Genomic DNA, 20,001 nt, shown 5'->3' with positions numbered 1-20,001 from the left:
GGCGAGACTGTTTTGCCTCTCACCGGGCAAGAACAACTCGTTTGGATCCGTGATGGTAGCCAGATCGGCGGTTGCTTCGCTGCGACTGATGTTTGGACTGAGAAGAAAAGCAAAATAGGAGAGGGGAGTCGGGACAAAGAGTCGTGGGGCAGACAGTGGTTGCCGGCAGTGAGTGAGGGGTCAGTTAAGGACACAGGATGAGGTAGACTAGACCACTACTATGCAGAGGATGCACAAGAGGGTAATGCGGACAGCCCAGATAAGGATGAGGGGCGGTGGGAGGGGAATGGTATGAAACGAGAGGGGGATCAAAGAAGGGTAACGAGTTCCGAGTAAGCGAATGACCGAAGAGAGACAAGTAGGATAGGGAGATGTAGATGGCGGCAGCGACGACGGCGAGAGACCGTCGAAGCGATCGATGGAATAAACGATCGGACGAGAGCGCAGAGGGGACGAGAGAGGAGGAAGAGTCGGGGAGGGCGAGAGGTGAGGCGAGAACGAGGGTCGGGGGCCGTTCAGTCAGGCGGTTAATATGGCGTCCACGTTGGCTGCAGGCCTCTGTATCTTATGCAAGACGACCAACTGGCTCAGCTGGGCGCTTAATTGAGATCTGTCAAATGTATTGGAAGAGTCTCACTCGTGGTTCAAGGAAAGACTTGAAGAGTGTTGCAGGGTACTCTGAAGGGGTTGTCCTGAGGCCGCTCAAGTCGGTATCCAGTCAGGCTAGGCATCCATCAAAATTCTGACGATGATTTCATTCTAAGTCTTAGTCTTTCACTGATCCCACTTGACATTTTATGACAGCAGCAGCTGAGACACCAAGCCTGAGCTCAGAGGAACTTGTTTCACTGCTGGAGTCGCAATTGTGGCTTTACTCCCCTTCCCCCACTGACTGCGCCTCATTCTCCAGCACGGTGATGATCAAACATGTCAGATTTAGAGCAGAGTATACAGACTACGCAATAGAAAGAAGAGATAATAATAGATGCATCTGGAGATGTCGGAGGTTCAGTTTAGGAAACTTTAAGTTCTATTTTTTGCGTAGGGTAGAAAGTAATACTGACTTTCAGAATGGGAGGCTCGACTGAGTTGGAGGACACTTCAGCCTTGTGAGGCCAAGCATTCCCTCGCTCCGGCCGATCTCTCTATCTTCGCTGGAAACCTCACGACCAACTTTACTACGTCTGTTCCCAGGTGACCTCACGATGGAGTCTGACCAGACTTCGGCTTCAGAGGTAGAACTCTCGCCCCCGACCGACATCTGACGTCCAGATCCTGACAGTGGAAACTCCATCAACCGGGAGAGCCTCGTCATTGATCGCAGAAAGCCTCCCAGTCTCGTCTCTCAATTGGTACCAGATCCAATGCTAATTCATCGGCCAGGTCTCTCTTCCTTATCGAACCGGTGCCTGAAGATCGCCCATCCCTCACGATACCAATTACTACCAAATACTTTTACGTACCTGAGGCTCTCATCTATCGGGCTTCGGCCCCATAGCTCACTCGCTACGGACAAGTGACTGATGGCAGTCGGGAATCCTCCGAGTACTCTGTACTTCGTAGGACACAATGCTCAGGACTGAGCAGACGCGCGGCGAAGGACGATCCTCCTACGCAGATCTCCACATGATCCGATCAGTCGTGGACTTTTACGGAGTAGTCCTTAGCCTCTTACGTGACAACCCTGCCTTGATAGTTGAGCGAGCCAGACACCTCGGCAGCCAAGAAAAGAAAGGTGGATTCGAGTTGTGTTGGCACTCAGCAACCACACTCTTGACGGTATGAGGCCCGAAAAAAGAAAGACCAGACGCTGCAGAAATCAGCTTCATACCTCAAAAATTCTAGACTCAAGGAATCGAACAAAGTTACCTGGCCTTGTTTCCAAGCCATTATGTCAATTCAGCAGCCCCTGATTCATAGATTAAACGCAGACTCGAGTTGTGGTTCTTTCGATATCTAGGGTCTGGGCTCCACGACGGCTTCTGAGTTGACGATATATTGACTTCTAAGAATAACAACTTTCAAGCCACTCATTGTCACTCTATGGCTTCATCCCTGACGCTCGCCCAGTCAAGCGTCAACGGCACGTCACGCAGTTCACAAATTATTTTTCAGCCACAGCTGATTCCTAGACCAGGATATTCTGAACCGTTCCCCTGATGATCGGTGGAGCCTGGACGCTTTTCCTCCGTCCTGGCGCCTATCTTGCGAACGCATGTGGTTGAGGTTTGCGTGAACCGCAGCAGTAGCGGTTATTCGCGAACGGACGCGATTGCAGCCGGTCAACTTGGTCCAGATCCTTCCATGCTTGAATCGCTTCAGGGGATGTCCGCCAAGATCGAGCGTCAACAGTTGATCGCAGCAGCTGGACAAACTTACATGGTGCCTCTATAAGAACTTCGGGCCTCATTTTCATGATCATCGCAATCTAGAAGACGATAGCCGCACCTGCTTGTCGCTCAGCATGCGACGGGAATACGAATATTACGGAATATCTATTGATAGTCGGCATACTCCGTGGCAACAAGCGCCGGCTCTCCACTAAGCTTTAATTAAGCAAAAGGGAAGCGCTCTAAGCTGTTTGACCAATCGCCAAGTTCAGTGGCAGCCTAAAATATGAAACCTCAATATAGCTCAATTATTACCAGTTCGAGTCTACTGTTACTCCACGTCCGTGTCGCTTCTGTGTCGCAGACTCGAGTCTGGAAAAATTCTCGGGACCGAAGGCCGCAAATTTGCCGCATAACCTTTTTCTGCTTAGATTCCGGTCTCCAACACCCGCGTCACGCTCATGCCCAGATTTAAGACTTCACTGCGCAAGGAAGAAAGCGGGGGTCAATCTGGAACAGTGGCTAGGCTCCATGTTTCTCCTGCCCGCAGCCCGCGTTGGCAACCCTTTTTCCGCGTGGGTTCCTCTAGCGGACATACCGATATTTCGGCGGTTTTCCGGACCATCGAAATTTCCTGATTAGTCGATATTTTTCCTGGTGTTATGGCTCTTGAGCTGAACTAATCTATACAGGCAGGAAGTAATTATTTGGTGTCTCCATTCAATTGTGATATAAATGGCAGTGACAGAGACAGGAGAAAGCGGAGGCGGTTGGCTGTCCTTGCGTGATTGGCCTGAAAGAGATGGCAAAATAAAGAGTGGGCTGTTGTGGATGCTAGATTAATAGCTGGCGTCAGGAACGGAGTTTGAGGTCCCACACTAAGCAGGACAATTGGCTCAAGGGTGGAGCTGAAACACGCGCCAAGGCCGCGTTGCACAACGCTTCAGACGCTTCTCTCCTTGGACGAGACAGTCGGTATCAGAACATGGAATAAGGCTGAGCGAATCAGCCACAGTGCTGTAACGGCAAGACGACGATGTCATCAACGAGCTGTATCAACCCATGAAGACGGTCGCAGGGAGGCCAAGGCCGAAGGACACTCCAAGACAGTTAAGGAGAAGCGAAATAAGCGACTATCCATCACCTGTTCCAGGCGGCATTCATCACCCAGGATGGAACTGATAGACACGATCATCATTGATTGTCTGGTTCGCGAGAATAGGAGAAAGACAACAGTCAACAGAGCTCGACTAACAGCCGACTAGTCGCCTAGCAGGCTGGTAGTCCAGTAGCAACGACCAACCACGGCCCGTGACCCCAGCAGCAGTCGTTTATTCAGGGGCACACCGCTGTGACCTCCCCCCACCCGGCCTCCCCTGTGCCGATTGCGTCCCTGAAGGGATCTCCCAGGCTTAATCTCCCACACGATACAAAGGCCCCATTATCCCCCGTCCTCTCGTTCGTTTTTATTCCTTCTTTCTTCCCCAAGTCCAGACTTCGTCACTGCTTGAAGCACTTACAACCGCTTGACTTCGGTCGTCCAGTCTTTTACAACCAACTACCCACATTCTTTACAACCCCGCCTCAACAACTACCTTGACGGTTCTTTCGTTGAACGACCCAAATCAATCACAATGCGTTTCTCCGCTGCTGCTGTTGCTCTCTTCGCCGGTCTGACCGTTGCTCTCCCTGGTGGTGACATCGAGACCATCTACCAGACCGAGGAGGTTACCATCACCTCCTGCGCTCCCACCGTCACCGACTGCCCTGGCAGTACCACCAGCACCCCCGCTGCGGTCGAGACCCCCGTTGTTGTTCCCACCGGCACTTCCCCCGTCGAGGTCTCCAGCTCCGTTGTTCCCCCCGCTGTCCCGACCTCCAGCGTCCCTCAGCCGCCCGCTCCCGTGCAGCCTTCCACCTCCGTCATCGCTGTGACCACCTGCATTCCCACCGTCACTTACTCGACCGTCACTATCACCCCCACGGTTGCTCCCACCACCTCCAAGCCCGTCATCCCCGGTGTCCCCACCAACGTCGCTCCCACTGACGTCCCCAGCGGCACTGCTACGTAAGTATCCACGTCCATTTCTTGTTCAGGGCCAGTTCTAACGTGCCACAGTCCTTCTCCTTCTCCCCCCAGCTTCACCGGTGCTGCTAGCGCTGTCACCAACTCTTTCGGCTTCGCTGGTGTTGCCGCCGTCGCTGCTTTCTTCTTGGCCTAGATTTTTTCACTTCATGTCAATAGTCTAGCCCTGGGTGACTCGTGAGTCGGTCGGTCATGGTTCTGCCGTGGTCGTGGAGATGCACGGGGTGCAGAGTCCGGGGTGCCGTTCAATTTTAGTTGTGGCTTGGGGAGAGTAATCTGATTCTTCAGTCTTATATTACTATCTCTTGATTTCTCTTGAATTTCTCTTTGGCTTGCCGGATTGCTTCGGAGTTCTGTGAAGCTCAGTCTTGGTGGCTGGATACGAGTTAATGTAAACCATGAACGTCCTTCACATCGGGTCAATTTCTTCGAAGTAATACTATTGGTAATCTTAATCGTGACTCTGATATAACATAACTGCCATGTCCATTTCCAAATCTGTACCCAAAATTCAATGTAGAAAACTCTGTTGGTCGATTGTCAAGTAGAAGACCCTCATTCCTTTATACTCAGATTTCTATATCTATGCACATATTTTCACGCACAGGAAAGAGTAAAGAGCAACAGTATGCCCGGGCTATCTACTCCTGGACCCAGTCTATACCTTGAGTCTATCCTTTTAGCGTCAAGACTCGCTCTCCTTTACCTCACCTGGTTAAGAGCGAAGGCTTGTTTTTCGTGTTCGTCACTTGCCCAGCGATGGCTTGCAGACACGTCCGTAGAAGAACTTTATTCTTGCTTGGGCCCGTCATACGTATGTTCCATATATATCACGGGCATTTCTCTCGCTATTGGTTACTACGACCAAGGCCCTGAGATTTATGCTTTTTATGCATCCGTGCGAGAGAGGATGAAATGGACGGCTCTCTTATGTGAACCAAGAAAAATAAGTAAATAATTAAACTGGAAACAGCTGCATGGCGCGGTTGAGCTGACAAAGAAGTGAAGGCAGAGGGTGCGGTGGCAGTGTTGCTGCGGTTTTTTTCTGCTTCTCCTCTTTGTCTCCAACACCAACTCGCACGCAATTGGACTCGGCGCTTGATGCTTCGATCTATCTGCATGTTACTTTGATTTCACTAGCCTTGCAAACCAACTTCTCGTGTCTCCTGGGTGTTAGGCTTCTGCCCTCTATGCCTTGCACAGGAGGGCAACAAAACAGACGATAAAAATGTGATTGCAGTCCATTTTTCAGTTTCGACTCAGATCAAAGGATTCGGGGGCCAAGTGTATCCAGCGGGGCAAGTCACCATTTTGCTTCGCCTACGCTCCCATTTTGGCCCTCACCTTGATATTGTGGTACTTGTCCGCTGCTCACAGGCGACATCCCTCCCTTAGAGACCCAGTTGGGCTGTTGGCGGATTCAACATCAATCTCCGATCATTCCTTAGCCCAGGGTCGTCTTCAGGGCGTTCCGCCCCGGGTAGGGCGGCGCAGCGTGTCGCAGCTGTCGTATGAGCTGCGAGAGGTCCTCCTTTGTTGTTGGCCTCGTCAAAGACTATAGCACCGCCTCGAAAGTCAGGCACCCTCCGATAAATATGAACCCTTGTCACGCCTTACGGGGGGTGCTAGAATTCCCCCATCTTTATTTTCTTACTGTACGGGCGATCGCCGATATACCTCGTGTGACGATCCACTCGTGATCGTATTCCGCCTATATTCTTGGTTCGTCCTCGTACTCGCATGAGTGCTGGGTCCATTCGACGAAGCACCCGCGCTTGATTTGCATTTAGGTACTTATAATAGAAGAAGCCGGGCTCTTCCTGGCCACCGTTCCTTTTGCTCTCCTCTCAGGCGCGTGTTATTGCTTGCCGTTAGAATGGATCTCTCCTCGCTGGAGGGGCCTCCCATTGCGGACACTAGGTTCTCCAACGTCGCTCAGGGTGCTGTCAGTATCCCTCAGATTCAGTTCGATACTACATTGAGTCCTGTGAGCCCTCTGGGGCCAGATGGCTGGGACCTTCCACCGCGGCCCGCTTCCACGAGCGCCATTCCTCCCCACAATAAGTACTCGCATACGACTTCCAACAGCTTCTGGCAAAGCATGCATCCCAACATCACCGAACGAAACTTCCGCACGCCTCCAAACCAGTCCATGAACGCAAGACCGTCCCGAAGCAGTTCACACCTCACCACTACCCCGGCGTCCTCATCTCGATCTTCCCGTCCTCACTCAAACAGCGTATCAACGCCGCACCAGCTTGTTTGGTTGGAGAGTGAGCAGATATGGATTGTAACAGCTCGGACGAATACCACACTTGCACCGCCCGAACGGTCGCATTCTTCGATGTCTAGTCTTGGTCCGTCCAGAGGGATGGCTTCGATATCTCATTTCCAACCAATGAACAACTACAATTCAACGGATCTTCTGGCGGATACTCATTCCGATGATGTTCCTCCCCCTTATGAACAGCATGTCTTCGACCAACCTTTAGGACCTATTCTACCCGCCGTCACCAGGGTAAATCACGAAGAGTCGCCACAGCGGGGGTCTCGATGGACAGCCATCGGACGGCGAGTTACTTGATGGACTGAATTGTGACCAAGCATACGGTTCATTCAGACCATTGTCGCGCATAAGATATTGGATCCGCTCCGACCGCATCGGTTTAGGTCAAGCCGTGAACCGGAAACCTTGGTTCTCCAGGCACATCCAGATTCCTGCCGCCACTGAAACAGCGTCCGCGTTCGACCGAATCGCCACGTACATTCAATGGAATGAGGAAATGCCAGTGCGATTAACTTGACTTCCGGAGGTCAGAAATTGACACGATGACTTCACGTTCTAGTGCCTGAGGCACCGACACAATGTTCAGTGGCTTTTTTCTTTTGCGTTAGCGAGCGTTGAGATTATACCGGGTACTGGCGTTGACTCCATATTATTATATACCATAATTGAATAAGTAATGGGTTGTCCTTGGTCTAGCCTGTGCTTTCAAATTTCGTATTGGTGTTTTGTGCGGGTACTGAGGTACGATATATATATAGAGGATATTAGACTCGTCAGATTCGGAGTATAAGCTATGATAAAGTATCATTTTCAACCCAACACGACCTAGGGGTCACAACCAACGTCAGAATGTCCAGAAACTACATGAATTATGTTGCTTTTACAAGACAAAATAAATAGACTTTAAAGCAGAGACCCTTCAAAGCAACGTGTCTTGCCATTCTCCACCAACGCACGAAACGAACCGCTGGAGTCTGCAACTGGCCTTGAGCGTCTAGTCGACTGCTGATCAACCTTGCCCAATGCCCATAATCCAGACGCACAATGGACTAATCTCATTCGGCAGAGGAGAGAAACACTTCTGCAGGTGTCGACAATGATAGGCACAAGCGGGAGTGCGTATGGTCCTACTCGTGCAGTTGGTGAGAGCACACGCTAAAGTCGCCAGCCTCCAGAATTCTTGTCCTCTCAACGACGCCGGCCGGACGACTATCGGAGTTCGATGAGATTCTCTGACAGCTCAGCGAAGCGGGCCTGGATTTAGATATCTGCTTGCTTGCTCTTTATTCCTATCTCTCTTTTCTTCTCTTCCCTTTGTCAATCATTATTATTGTGTAGATACTTGCAGTGCCATAATCTTCAATTCCACCGCCTTCGTTCATCTTCGATCCGCGCCAGCCAATCAGCGGCGTTTCTCCCCCCGTTGAAAATGGTTCATTCTAAGAGTTTCTTCGGCTTCTCTCGTTCTCACTCTACCAACCAACATCAGAAGCAGAAGTCTTCCTCGTCTTCCTCTAAGACTTCCTCGAAATCTTCTTCTCCTTCCAAATCCCATTCTCGATCCTCCTCCTCTCCATCCCTCCCTGCCTTTGCTGCGCGCCCGCGTAATTCCCATCGGCGCTCCCACGATCCCGACTCCCACCCGCTCAATCTTCCGCCCGACGAGCTTCGTCGCCTGTCAGCCATGGCCGCTGCCGCTGCTGATCCCCGCAGCTCGATGGATATCGACAGCAATGATCCCCGTCTGACAACGCCCTCCGAACCACAGCCAAACGGCGAACAGTTTCACCAGAGTCCGACCCCGCCACCGCATCGCTCCACCGGTAACACAGACGAGGCTGATTCTTTCAAACTGGCTGGGAACAAATTCTTCAAAGACGGGAACTACAACAGAGCGATCGAAGAGTTCACTAAGGGTTTGTACTAAGTCGTATTTGACTTTTGCGAGCTCGGATGTTAACTGCAAGCAGCCATTGAACTGAACCCTAATAACTCCATCTACCGATCGAACCGCGCTGCGGCGAACTTAGCCGCTCATAATTACTTGGATGCACTTGAGGATGCCGAACGAGCGGACGAGCTGGATCCCGGCAACAACAAAATTCTGCACAGGCTAAGCCGTACCTTGACTGCTCTAGGTCGCCCGGCCGAGGCTCTAGAGGTTCTCGAACGTATGCAACCTCCGGCTTCAGCAGCAGACCGACAAAATGCAGAGAAGATGCTCCGCTTCATCAACCAGGCGAAGGAGACGTTGGCCGAAAACCGTGGTGCGTCGATGGCGGTGTTCTGCATTGATCAGGCGCGGCAACTCCTTGGACCAGGCGTGAAAGAGCCTCGTGCCTGGACTCTTTTGACGGCGGAGGCGCAACTGAAGATGGCTACCGGTAACTCCTTTGGAAAGGCCCAAGACATTGCCATCAACATGCTTCGAGACAACAACCAGGACCCTGATGCCCTTTTGATCCGTGCGAAAGCTTACTACGGCTTGGGCGAGACGGACCAAGCGCTCAAGTCGCTCAAAATGTGTATTGGACTGGATCCCGATCACAGAGAAGCCATCAAACTTCTCCGCATGCTACAGAAGCTTACCCGAACGAAGGAAGAAGGCAACAATGCTTTCAAGGCTAAGGACTACCGCAAGGCAATTGAACTGTATACAGAAGCCCTCAGCGTGGATGAGACGAACAAGGACGTGAACGCCAAGATCCTCCAGAACCGTGCCCAGGCATATATCAACCTTAAAGAATATGATGAGGCGATCAAGGACTGCACTGAGGCTTTACGGCTCGACCCCACATACATTAAGGCGCAGAAGATGCGCGCCAAGGCTCATGGTGGTGCGGGGAACTGGCAGGAGGCTGTTTCAGACTACAAGGCTGTTGCTGAGGCTAACCCCGGCGAGAAGGGAATCCGGGAGGACATTCGCCGTGCTGAATTCGAGCTAAAGAAGGCGCAACGAAAAGACTACTACAAGATCCTGGGTGTCTCCAAAGATGCGACGGAAACGGACCTCAAGAAGGCCTACCGCAAACTAGCCATCAAGTACCATCCGGATAAGAACCGTGAAGGCGAAGCTGGTGATGAGAAGTTCAAGGAGATTGGCGAAGCTTATGAAACTCTCATCGATCCTCAGTATGTTTCTTTTACCTAGTGTTCTAAAATTGCAGGATACTAATGATTGCAGGAAACGCGCTGCCTACGATAACGGCGATGACTTACTGGACCCCGCAGACATGTTCGGCGGCGGCGGATTCGGCATGGGAGGCATGGGAGGAATGGGTGGAATGGGCGGTATGGGCGGTATGGGCGGCACTCATATCAACATCGATCCCAGCGTCCTTTTCAACATGATGAACGGGGGTGGCGGATTCGCTTCTGCTGGTGGCAACCCATTTGGGGGCGGGCAAGCGCGCGGATTTCCCGGCGGATTCCCGTTCTAGCTTTCCCGTCCAATGACTCGAATGTTGACGCGCCAAGCACCGTCCGGATTTTGCCCTTGCACGACCTAATCAACGCATCCTCATCATGGTTACACACTCGATTCTCCCTGTCATTGTCATGTCACACGGGACGATGCTCGATGCATATGCAACGTGACGAAAATGCAACCACACCACCTTCGATTTCTGAACCCAAAAGTCAAGTAAAAAAGCAAAGCATGCATTCATCCATACAGCAGGCCGGTGAATCCCAGCAAAACAATCCTCATTTTCTGTATCCGCATCTGCATCGTACGGTGTCATCGGCTACTTACTCATCTTCCTCATTCAGCTTGCTTGTCTCATCCATCTATGTCCTTTTGCGGGGTATATCATATCTGTACTATGCTTGCTCTGCTTGCTATATATCGGCACCGGCGCTACCTGCTTGCTTGCATTATTCAGATAGACCTCTTTTCTTTTCTTTTCTTTTTTTTTATCATTTCATCTTTGTCTTATTCTTTGTTACTATTTTCTTTGTCCTGAGTGAGGTGTCAGTCGTAGCCTCTTTTCCGGCTTGTGACGACTTGACCGACTTGAATAGTTTCTTTTCCCCCATCTGTGGGCTTGTTTCGGCGTTTTGCTATATACCTGGGATTTTCTTTTCGCTTCTTTTCCCTTATTAACGTTCGCCAGAGCATATAGGTTGGGATTATGTTCGCGACTGATGAATATCATATGGATGAATATGAATAAGAATCTGATACGTTGATGTTATCTTGATGGAGAGCAGTACACAACACAGTTGACATCACATGAGACGTGACTGTATATGTAGTTTTATATCTGGCATTTTGTGGGCATAAGATGTTGCAGGTCACGATATGAAAACGGATTATATTCATTATGGAAAGCAAGTACGTACGAAAGGGGATATATACATGCCCAATGCCAAACATGAAAATATGCATGACTGGGGTAACAATAAAACAGCAGATGAGTCAATAGCAATCGGATGGGCTGGGTCATCATCAACATTAACATCAAACATCTCATACAAAATTCAGAAGAGCTATAAGGAAAATCTCAATATCCAAGTCCCGAAAGTATGGTCCTTGTCTCTGCAAGAGCCATCCCGCATACACCTAGGGCTCGGACTTGGCTACCCTTGCGAAGCCGTTGGAGCCCAAGAGCGACCTTCCATCCCTCGGTTTCCTGCAGTACAAAGACGTACCTGCGGCCTTCCTGATCACGAATCGTCGCACGGAGAACATGGAGACCGCCATAGGGGTGGCTTTCTTTGTTGTTTGTGCTGCTTCGGCTGAAGCCGGGCGAAGCGAGCCGGCAAGTGTTCTTGCAGACTTTGAGGAAGTTGGAAAGGTATGCGTCTGATTCCTCCGAAGATGGTGCCTCGTTGGTGCTGCGGCGAAAGAACGCCTGGTTTGCTTTAGGAGCATTCGGTTTTGGAGGTCCAACTTGCGGACACCATACCTCGACAAGTTTCATTGTCCATGCCTTGACGTCCCATTCTCGCTGGGGGACACCACGGACGTCATCGTCGATAAAGAGGCCTTCCGTCGTAATGCGCAGCACTAGCCCATCTGTCACCATGTTCTGACCTGACACTAGCTGGGCCACTGGAGTGCGAAGGAACGCTTGATTGAAGGCGTACACACCCCTAATGACGATCTTGTCAGGGTCCTTGGTCTCATAGGCGCTCCGGTTGGATGGAGGTGGGGTGGTGCGTGCTGTTGACTGCGATGGTGCGTAGGACGACTCAGAGTACACGGATCCTCCGTATGGGCGTCTAGGTCTATCGTAGGGTCGAAATGAGTATGCATCTTCTTCATCCATCGCAGGCGCACTAGCCTTTGACGGAGGAACTGTCGGTTTCTTCGGTAATGGAGTTCGAGGTGGTGGTGCCGATGCGCTGGATACCTTTGAGGCTGTCGCCGCAGCCTCTTTTGCGGCTGCTTCCTGTGCATCCCTTGCCTTCTTCTCAGCATATTTCTTCGCCGCCGCTTCTTTAAGAGCCGCAAATTTGGCGTCAGCTTCTTTCTTTGCAGCTGCCTTTGCAGCCGCTTCCTTCTCTGCGGCCTCTCTCTCGGCCTTGGCTTTTGCTTCCGCCTCCTCTTTCTCCTTCTTAGCCTTTGCTTCCGCCTCCTCTTTTTCTCTCTTGGCCTTTGCCTCCGCTGCCTCTCGTGCAGCGCGCATTCGAGCCTCTATTTCCCTTTGTCGAGCCTGGGCGGCGATTTTCTCCGCCTTAAGTTTCGCTTCAGCTGCCTCGCGCTCTAGCCGCGCACGAAGCTCCGCTGCTTCCTTCTCTGCTTGTAGCTTTGCTTCTCTAGCGGCTGCTTCTCGCGCGGCCGCCATTTCTCTCTCCAGCTGTTCTCTGCGCTCACGCAGTTCCTGTTCCATTCTCTCCTTCTCCCGCTGCCTCTCCTTTTCGCGAGCTTCCGCTTCTCGTTTCCGCTTAAACTCCTCCATCTTTCGCCTCAGATCCTCTTTTCGTCTCGTTTCCTCTCGAGCCTTCTCCCAGTCTTCCGCAGTTTGTGGTTTGCTTTCGCTTTGAGGGCCAGAACTCGCCGGCTTGGTACCAGCACCACCAGGCTTCGGGCCTGGGGTAGGACCAGGAGCAGTGTTGGTGTTTCCATTAGGACCAGTGGTAGTCTGCGGTGGCGGCTCATTATTAGTCCTATACTGATTTCCCGAATACTGATTTCCTGGTGGGGGCCCACCAGCGAAGTGACCGCTGTAATTACCCTGTTGATGTGCTCCTCCAGCTTGACCCTCAAAGTTCCCTCCCCTTGAGTAGTTCGTTCCACTACCACCTGAAGCATTCCGGCCAGATGCGCCTGGTCCACTAGATCCAGACCAGTTGCCCCCAAATCCAGGCCCTGGCCGAGGTATTCCACCGCTGCCAGCCTGATAATTGCCGAACGCCCACCCTGCGAGCCCTACAACGCCAACAGCGAGAATAGCAATACCGGCGCCTCCTCCACTGGCCACTGTTGTCGCATACCAGAGCTTTATCATTGGAGTTAGTGTCACCCAGATGTAGACTGCCACGAGCGCGCAGGCAGCGCCAGCAATGAAGCTATTTCGCTGGCATTGTAAGGATGGGAGATAGAGGAACCCAGACCCCGCTGAGTGGGGAGGTATTATGAAGATATCATAGTTTCCTTGCGGGAGATCTGATGCTTTTCGGTACTCGCCGTGGGTTGTATTTGGCTTCTCGCCATGGGGAGGAGGGGGAGGCGGCGGGCCGTCGTCCATCGCTCACAGTACAGAGTACGAATAATAGCAGATGAGGTCTTGACTTCAGCGTTGATTTAGGTTGCGATTCAGCTGTACCGTGCTGGCCTGGCCTCCGCTCACCGTGATTATTTCGACTTCGACAGGTTCTGGCACGTAACTGGTAGGGGAATAATCATATTCGCCGCGGCATAGGAAGAGCGCTGAGTCGTGCCTCAGCGCTTGATCTGGGTGGTGTCAGCGTGGACAGAGATTTTGGTAGTTGATTCTATAGACGGTAGTAATAATGAGGATTAGAAGCTGATCTAAGAATATATAATAATGGGGAATAATAGAGAAGATGTGGGAGAGATAAAAACAAACGAGAAGGGGTGAGAGAGAAGTGGGATGGGATGGGAAGAAGGCGAAGGCGGCAACGACTAACAACTGCAGTTGCGAGAGAAGAGCAGATGCAGGATCAGCGCTAACGCCCAAGTGGCCACGACAGCATCCAACCGATTGCCCAATGCCGGTCACCTGTTGAAAGAAATAGGCGGTAGAAGGATTCTGTTCTCCCATGAAACTAAATTAGGCATGTTTTCTTTTCGGATAGCTGCAGCTGTTTCAGCTCGCAAAGTAACCATGCAACATTGTTTATAAACAAAAGCTATGCTCCTCATGGAATGAAGCTACTGAGAACTAGTTGTATATGGGGGGATTTCAGCTCTTCAGATCTATTTTCAGCACCTTATCGAGCTGGAGGCTTCGTGAATGAGCCTTCAATCAGCTTTGCTACCACCCGAGCATTCCAAACGGTAGTTTAACCAGCAACTTTAAACAGACGTCGAATCATATCCTCGGGGCCAGCATGCCTCTATTAATTCTGTCCTACTCTGCAGTCAGAGTACGTTACCATCTTCTCCTGGCTCAGAGCCCTGGAGAAAACACTTGCATTATGGTTTCTATGCAATCGCATGTTTGTTGTGATTTGTCCGTTCTCGGTTTAGTGTGAAGGGTTGTGATGATTACATAAGTTAGTACTTTCTAGCGCACTTGTTGCCTCAGGCCACAATTTTTGGGGGATCGTCGGAAGGTGAAATGGAACCGGTATGGCCCTGGCAGGAGGATGACTCTGGCATACAGTGAATCTTCAGCCTCATCTCGTGATGTTCTACTCATGGAGGAGCTTCATCACTCTAATATAAAGCATCTCCAGGAGAACTTTGCATGACTCGGACTTGTGATATGTGACATCATTCCGAGACACCCCATGACTGGGAAGCACGCTGATGTCTCACAGTACACCAATACCTTGATGCTGTGACCCATGACAAAGTGCCAGATATAGTGGGATATATGTAGATGGCGCATGTTTACTCCGCGTTTATACTGTAACCATCTTAGCAGGTTGTTGTACTACTGATATGCAACAAAACGGCAACCTCCTGGTGCATGTCACATGACCTGCGTACCTCTGTACCTGAGGCACACATTGGAGGCTGAACTGCAATACCGCAACACCGCTTCGTCCAGAACTGAGATTTTGCCCATCTCCTTGGTCTTGACGTTAGGTGTCATCTCTTTGATTCCTTCGCTTGCGTCTTTGTTTTCCTTTTTTTCGCCTCTTGCCCGTTAGCAGACCCCTGGGGGTTGTCAGGCACCGCCCCCAACGTCACCGCCTCACCCTCGTCAAGCCCTCCTCCCCGCCGACAGCTGGCCTCTCGTGAATTATCTGCCTGCTCCGGATCGCTTTAATATCGCTCGTCCTGGGCCAGGTTCCGTTCTTCGTCTCCTCTATGCAGCAACGGTAGTCGCTTCGCCCTTAAGATAATCCCGTCTCCCTCTTCCCCACGGGGTTCATCCTTTCCTCTCTCTCCCCACCATGGCCTCCTATCATTCCCAGCCCTACCAGAGCCATGCCGCCCAACCTCGGCCTGTAACTTCATACAGCCCGGTTGCTGCATTGAATGCACCGGCTGGGACATTTTTGCCCAACACCAAAGTCCAGGTTGGTAGCCACCGAGTCGTCGTTGAGAAATACCTATCCGAAGGTGGATTCGCCCATGTCTACGTCGTACGTCTTTCGCAGCCCGTCGATGGCTCCGATAAGGCGGTTTTGAAGCGAGTGGCCGTTCCAGATAAGATTGCACTTGCCAACATGCGCACCGAGGTCGAGACAATGAAGAAGCTGAAAGGCCACCGCCACATTGTCAAGTACATTGACTCCCATGCGTCCCAGCTCAAAGCCGGCGGATACGAAGTGTTCCTTCTGATGGAATACTGTGCGGGTGGAGGATTGATTGATTTCATGAATACGCGGCTGCAAAACCGTTTGACGGAACCAGAGATTATCAAGATCTTTTCCGATGTGGCCGAAGGTGTTGCTTGTATGCATTACCTTAAGCCTCCTCTACTGCATCGAGATTTGAAGGTGGAAAATGTTCTCATCTCTCGTCATGGGAATTCCGTTATTTACAAGGTCTGTGATTTCGGGTCTGCTGCTCCGCCGCGCCCTGCCGCTACCTCGGCTGCAGAAGGTCGCTTGATTGAGGACGATGTACAACGACATACAACCTTACAATATCGAAGTCCGGAGATGATTGACGTTTATCGCAAACAACCGATTGATGAGAAGAGTGATATCTGGGCGCTGGGAGTCCTCCTGTACAAGCTCTGCTACTACACCACACCATTTGAGGAGGTTGGACAGATGGCGATTCTCAATGCTTCCTACAAGTTCCCTTCATATCCTCCATTTTCGAGCCGGCTGAAAATGCTAATCTGTGAGTGACCGTCTAGATTGCATGATCTCCACTGCGTACTAATGCCCTACAGCCTCGATGCTTCAGGAGAGCGCGCAAAAGCGCCCAAATATATACCAGGTTCTGCGTGAAGTCTGCCAAATGCAAGGAAGAGAAGTGCCGATCAAAGATGTACGCTTATCCAAGATATCCGTATATTTCCGCTTGCTGACAATGTCAGATCTATGCCCATCGCTCGACTTCGGAAGCACGCCGATACCAGGAGCTCCCGCCATCCCCAACAGAAGCACCGCAAGTAGGTGCCGTATTTTCTCCGCCTATCCAGGAGACTCAGATTAGCATTCCTGAGATTGCTCCGATGCGTCGTGGGCGGCCAACGAGACCTGATGCCTCTCAACACAACTCCGCACGTCCAAGTCCATCGCCCTTCCGGGGAGCATCCACAGATCCGTTCGCTGCGCTGGATGGTAAAAAGCCTCAAGAGCCCGGCGATGAATTCTCGGATAGGTTCCCTTCGCTCGACCAGTTTAACATCTTGCACGAGACGAAAAGCAAGTTCGATTTTGAGCCGAGTACCGCAGATCGAAACGAGGACGAAAGACTTGCTCAAAGGCTTACCAATGCCCTGGCCGATGAGGCGTTTGCCAAGCGCTCGCCACTGCCTCGAGAGACTGCCTCGGAGCCTGCCAGCAGTCACACGCAACCGCCAACATTGAAGACCTCGTCTCCTGTAGAATACAATCATTATCGCGATGAGTCCTCGAGGCAAGCACCGCTTTATCAACCAGCACCACAAAGGCCTACCATGGTCTCCACCGGTACCATGACCTCACCGCCACAAAGTCCAGGGCTGTCGGAGTTGAAACCACCCAGTCGTCCAATCTACAGGTTCCCGTCGTCGGAGAAACAGCCGCAAATATCAGACAATGAAAAGAGAAAATCCAGGTCGGGCGTATCGCCTGTCTCGTCGAAGTTGGAGGTAGACCCGAGGATCTCCTCAGACAGACTATCCAATGTATCGGCATCCCCGCAACCTTCGATGGAGGCTCTTCGGCCGTTGCAGCCGGAAGCTGACCACTCCTTGCCTCGATCAAGATCCTCCAACAATAGGTCTCGCCCCGTATCAATGCACGCAGGCACGAAGCTTGAGCTTCCGCCACGTGCCGCGGACAGCGCTCGCTCATCACTTGATTCGCCAAAATCACCTTATGATGATGGGTTGCCGCTGCAGCATGCGCGGACTGAAGTGGACTATGATCGAAGTAATATATCCTCGGATGTAGATTTTTTGCGGGCGAAGGAGGAGGAGTCTATTCGGAAGCGCGAGAAGCGTTATAGCGGGAGTTCTTCGAAACATACGAAGCGCTCCAGTCTGTCAACATTGTCTCTTTCCGGTACTAAGACACTACTGGCGGGTCGGTTTGGTGACGCCTTCCGCCGCTTCGAGGGGAGCCAAGACAACAAAGCTCAGTCTCCGGGCAAGGAAGACTTTCCCAAGCCATTACTGTCCCCAGTGCCGGGCTCTGAAACGGCCGGTGAATCCATCATTTACCCAGGTGATGATGATGATGATGATGATGATGACGACGACGACATCTCACCTGAGATGCGCCGTGAGCTCGAACGCCGGCGTCTCTCGCAGGAAGAGAAGCGTGTGGCCAATGCTGCTGCCGAATACCGCCGCCGAGTGGCTGAGCAAGGAGAGGGAGGCAGGAGATCGGCGAACGACGTGACCCGCTCCCCTGCAATCTTGAATAGGGTGCAAACGCTACTTGGTGAAGCCAGCAAGCCTCCACCACCAAAAACCGCCACAGGATATGGGAAATATACGGAATCTTCCGATCCTGCTTTGCAGGCAAAGCAGCAGGAAGGGCAACCACGACCCAACACACGTGGCGGTGCTGCACCTCCTTCAGCGCCGAAACAAGAAATACCATCAGCAGGATATGCGGCCACACAGCGCACGGGGCCGCGGCCTGCAGCGCCTCCAAAGCCGCAGAGCCTCCGTAGCGGAAATACTGGCACAGACCCAACCGCACTCAGCGGCTTTGATCGTCTCCCAAACCAACCAGCACAAGGAATCCCCGCAAGCCCAGGCGATGACTGGGAGAAGAACTTTAGCCGGCGATTTCCGAGTCTTTCTGGGCTAGAAATGGTAGAGACAGAGATCGAGGCGCCCAAATTCCCGACCGTGCGGACCAAGGAAGTGTAAGCTATCCGTGCCATCGCCTGCACATACTTTCATCATTCTGCTTAGATTAGCCATACATTGTTTCTTCCATTCATTTGGGTCTTTGGTGCTCGGAGCGGGGTCGCATATGTATTGCAGGAATTGACCATATCTGCTTTGTTTATGTTGGTCTGATAGACCGGTTTTAATGTCCGCTGTGTACATGTACCTAGCATACTTATATATAACCCCAGATCCATCTGGGATGATTTCGAGGTATCAAAGCCCAATGTATTTCTGAATTCCAGTGATAATTTCAGGGTCCGGCTGGCGGACCTGAAGTAAACTACCCACCTAATCAGGTTAGACCGACGATACCCCGGGAATCTTATCGCCCGCGCAGCTCCCAAATTGACATGCACACTCTTGTCAGTATCATCTGAAGGCCTTCCCCGCAACCTTACACCATGGCGCCCATTACATTGAGTACAATTGACGGTAAGGATATCTCTGCACCCTTTGCATAATAACGCCCACTAACGCAAGTATGAATTGATTAGCCGAACTCAAAGATATCATCCAGCACCTCTTCGAAATCCAATCTGCCGTTCATGGCTATCTCGGCCCAGAGACGCAGCAGGAACTTGTTCGCAAGATGTACGTACGCGCCATTTTCTCATACTCTATTTTATGTTACCTACTATAATCTAACCAGCTGCGCTACCACAGCAAAAACCTCACGACTGCCCTGCAAACCCTCTCCTTACACACGCGCGACGACCCAACAGCATCCACGACGGCCCCAAACCAATACCAAAGCACGAATCCCAACGACCCCGCTCTCCACTCCATTGCCCTTCCACCCGAGATAATTGACTACGTCGATGCGGCGCGGAACCCGGACATCTACACGCGCGAGTTCGTCGAGCTCGTGCAGCGCGGAAACCAGGATCTCAAGGGGAAAAAGGAGGCCTTTGCAGACTTCCGGGATGTGCTTGCGCGGGAGATGAGGAGTGCGATGCCGGAGCTGAGAGGGGAGGTCGATAAGGTTATCCAAGCTACGGGGGGTAAAAAGCAGAGTGAGCGGGAGCGGGGATGAACCTGATGGAGTTTGGAATTCGATTGACCTGGGCTTCAGATAAAATGGAACGGCATGCCATGAGGGGCTTAGATTACGAAACGACACGAACGGAATGGAATAATGGATGAATCGTGACTGAAGGGCTGGACTGGGCTCGAAGATCTGTTTCTCTATTTAGAAGCGGCAGGCACGGAGTTTCGGACGGGTATCGGTATTCAATTCTGTTCTTCAGGGGAGGACAGCGGGCTCATCCAGGCTGGGGGTGGGGGTACTTTCTGCAGTTCTGGCGTCTGGAGTTCTGGATTTCGACAGTGGAAGCATTGTTTTTGCCTGGACTACTTCGGAACAACGTACTGGACCTATTAAAACACGTCGCAAAGTGCAGATGCACTGGTAACATTCTATCATCTTGGTGTTTGCGATAATCTGATTCTTAACGCCTCTTTCGCGCGTACCTAACAAGGCAGCAGCTAGGGCGACCCCTTGTTTCTAGATTATTAGGCCAGAGATGCTAAAAGCCTAAAGCATGTCTGCCGTGGATCTTCGGTGTTAGGCCTTGCTTAGCCGCTTTTTCATCCAGATTCGTACCTTTTTGAGGGCCTAAAGGAATATTATTAGTGTATGAGTCGTGT

At 51.6% G+C, this 20,001-nt stretch overlaps 6 protein-coding genes across 6 annotated transcripts, besides 1 other annotated feature; 5 read left to right on the top strand and 1 right to left on the bottom strand.

Moving 5' to 3' along the window:
* Positions 1 to 20,001: part of a sequence feature (contig 1.68 76..250663(-1)) that runs on past both edges of the window.
* Positions 3,818 to 4,845, top strand: ANIA_04190 (GPI anchored serine-rich protein). The gene is made up of 2 exons (XM_656702.2): positions 3,818 to 4,398; positions 4,450 to 4,845. The coding sequence occupies exons 1-2, from the start codon at positions 3,965 to 3,967 to the stop codon at positions 4,550 to 4,552; spliced, it is 537 nt and encodes a 178-aa protein (XP_661794.1). The 5' UTR covers positions 3,818 to 3,964; the 3' UTR covers positions 4,553 to 4,845.
* ANIA_04191 (uncharacterized protein) lies at positions 6,293 to 7,000 on the top strand (the record flags this gene model as incomplete). The annotated part of the gene is made up of 3 exons (XM_656703.1): positions 6,293 to 6,403; positions 6,505 to 6,655; positions 6,714 to 7,000. The coding sequence occupies 3 exons, from the start codon at positions 6,293 to 6,295 to the stop codon at positions 6,998 to 7,000; spliced, it is 549 nt and encodes a 182-aa protein (XP_661795.1).
* On the top strand, positions 8,133 to 10,143 carry ANIA_04192 (DnaJ and TPR domain protein; the record flags this gene model as incomplete). Its single annotated transcript, XM_656704.1, has 3 exons — positions 8,133 to 8,619; positions 8,674 to 9,835; positions 9,888 to 10,143. The coding sequence occupies 3 exons, from the start codon at positions 8,133 to 8,135 to the stop codon at positions 10,141 to 10,143; spliced, it is 1,905 nt and encodes a 634-aa protein (XP_661796.1).
* Positions 10,897 to 13,398, bottom strand: ANIA_04193 (uncharacterized protein; the record flags this gene model as incomplete). Its single annotated transcript, XM_656705.1, has 2 exons — positions 10,897 to 10,948; positions 11,357 to 13,398. The coding sequence occupies 2 exons, from the start codon at positions 13,396 to 13,398 to the stop codon at positions 10,897 to 10,899; spliced, it is 2,094 nt and encodes a 697-aa protein (XP_661797.1).
* ANIA_10515 (putative serine/threonine protein kinase) lies at positions 15,239 to 18,565 on the top strand (the record flags this gene model as incomplete). Its single annotated transcript, XM_050611301.1, has 3 exons — positions 15,239 to 16,139; positions 16,192 to 16,289; positions 16,339 to 18,565. 3 exons carry the CDS (start codon positions 15,239 to 15,241, stop codon positions 18,328 to 18,330), a joined length of 2,991 nt encoding a protein of 996 aa, XP_050467341.1. The 3' UTR covers positions 18,331 to 18,565.
* On the top strand, positions 18,900 to 19,727 carry nut2 (mediator complex subunit NUT2; the record flags this gene model as incomplete). Its single annotated transcript, XM_050611300.1, has 2 exons — positions 18,900 to 18,949; positions 19,018 to 19,727. The coding sequence occupies 2 exons, from the start codon at positions 18,900 to 18,902 to the stop codon at positions 19,385 to 19,387; spliced, it is 420 nt and encodes a 139-aa protein (XP_050467340.1). The 3' UTR covers positions 19,388 to 19,727.

Source organism: Aspergillus nidulans, chromosome II (genome assembly GCF_000011425.1).
Source record: "Aspergillus nidulans FGSC A4 chromosome II".
Classification (NCBI taxonomy): Eukaryota; Fungi; Ascomycota; class Eurotiomycetes; order Eurotiales; family Aspergillaceae; genus Aspergillus; species Aspergillus nidulans.
This window is presented reverse-complemented; position numbering and strand designations above follow the sequence as displayed.

What these genes read in the sequence shown, in the direction of transcription:
- ANIA_04190 (XM_656702.2), top strand. Translation starts at nt 3,965, where the DNA reads ATGCGTTTCTCCGCTGCTGCTGTTGCTCTCTTCGCCGGTCTGACCGTT. An exon ending in GTCCCCAGCGGCACTGCTAC is followed by an intron (nt 4,399 to 4,449) that starts GTAAGTATCCAC and finishes AACGTGCCACAG; the next exon opens with TCCTTCTCCTTCTCCCCCCA.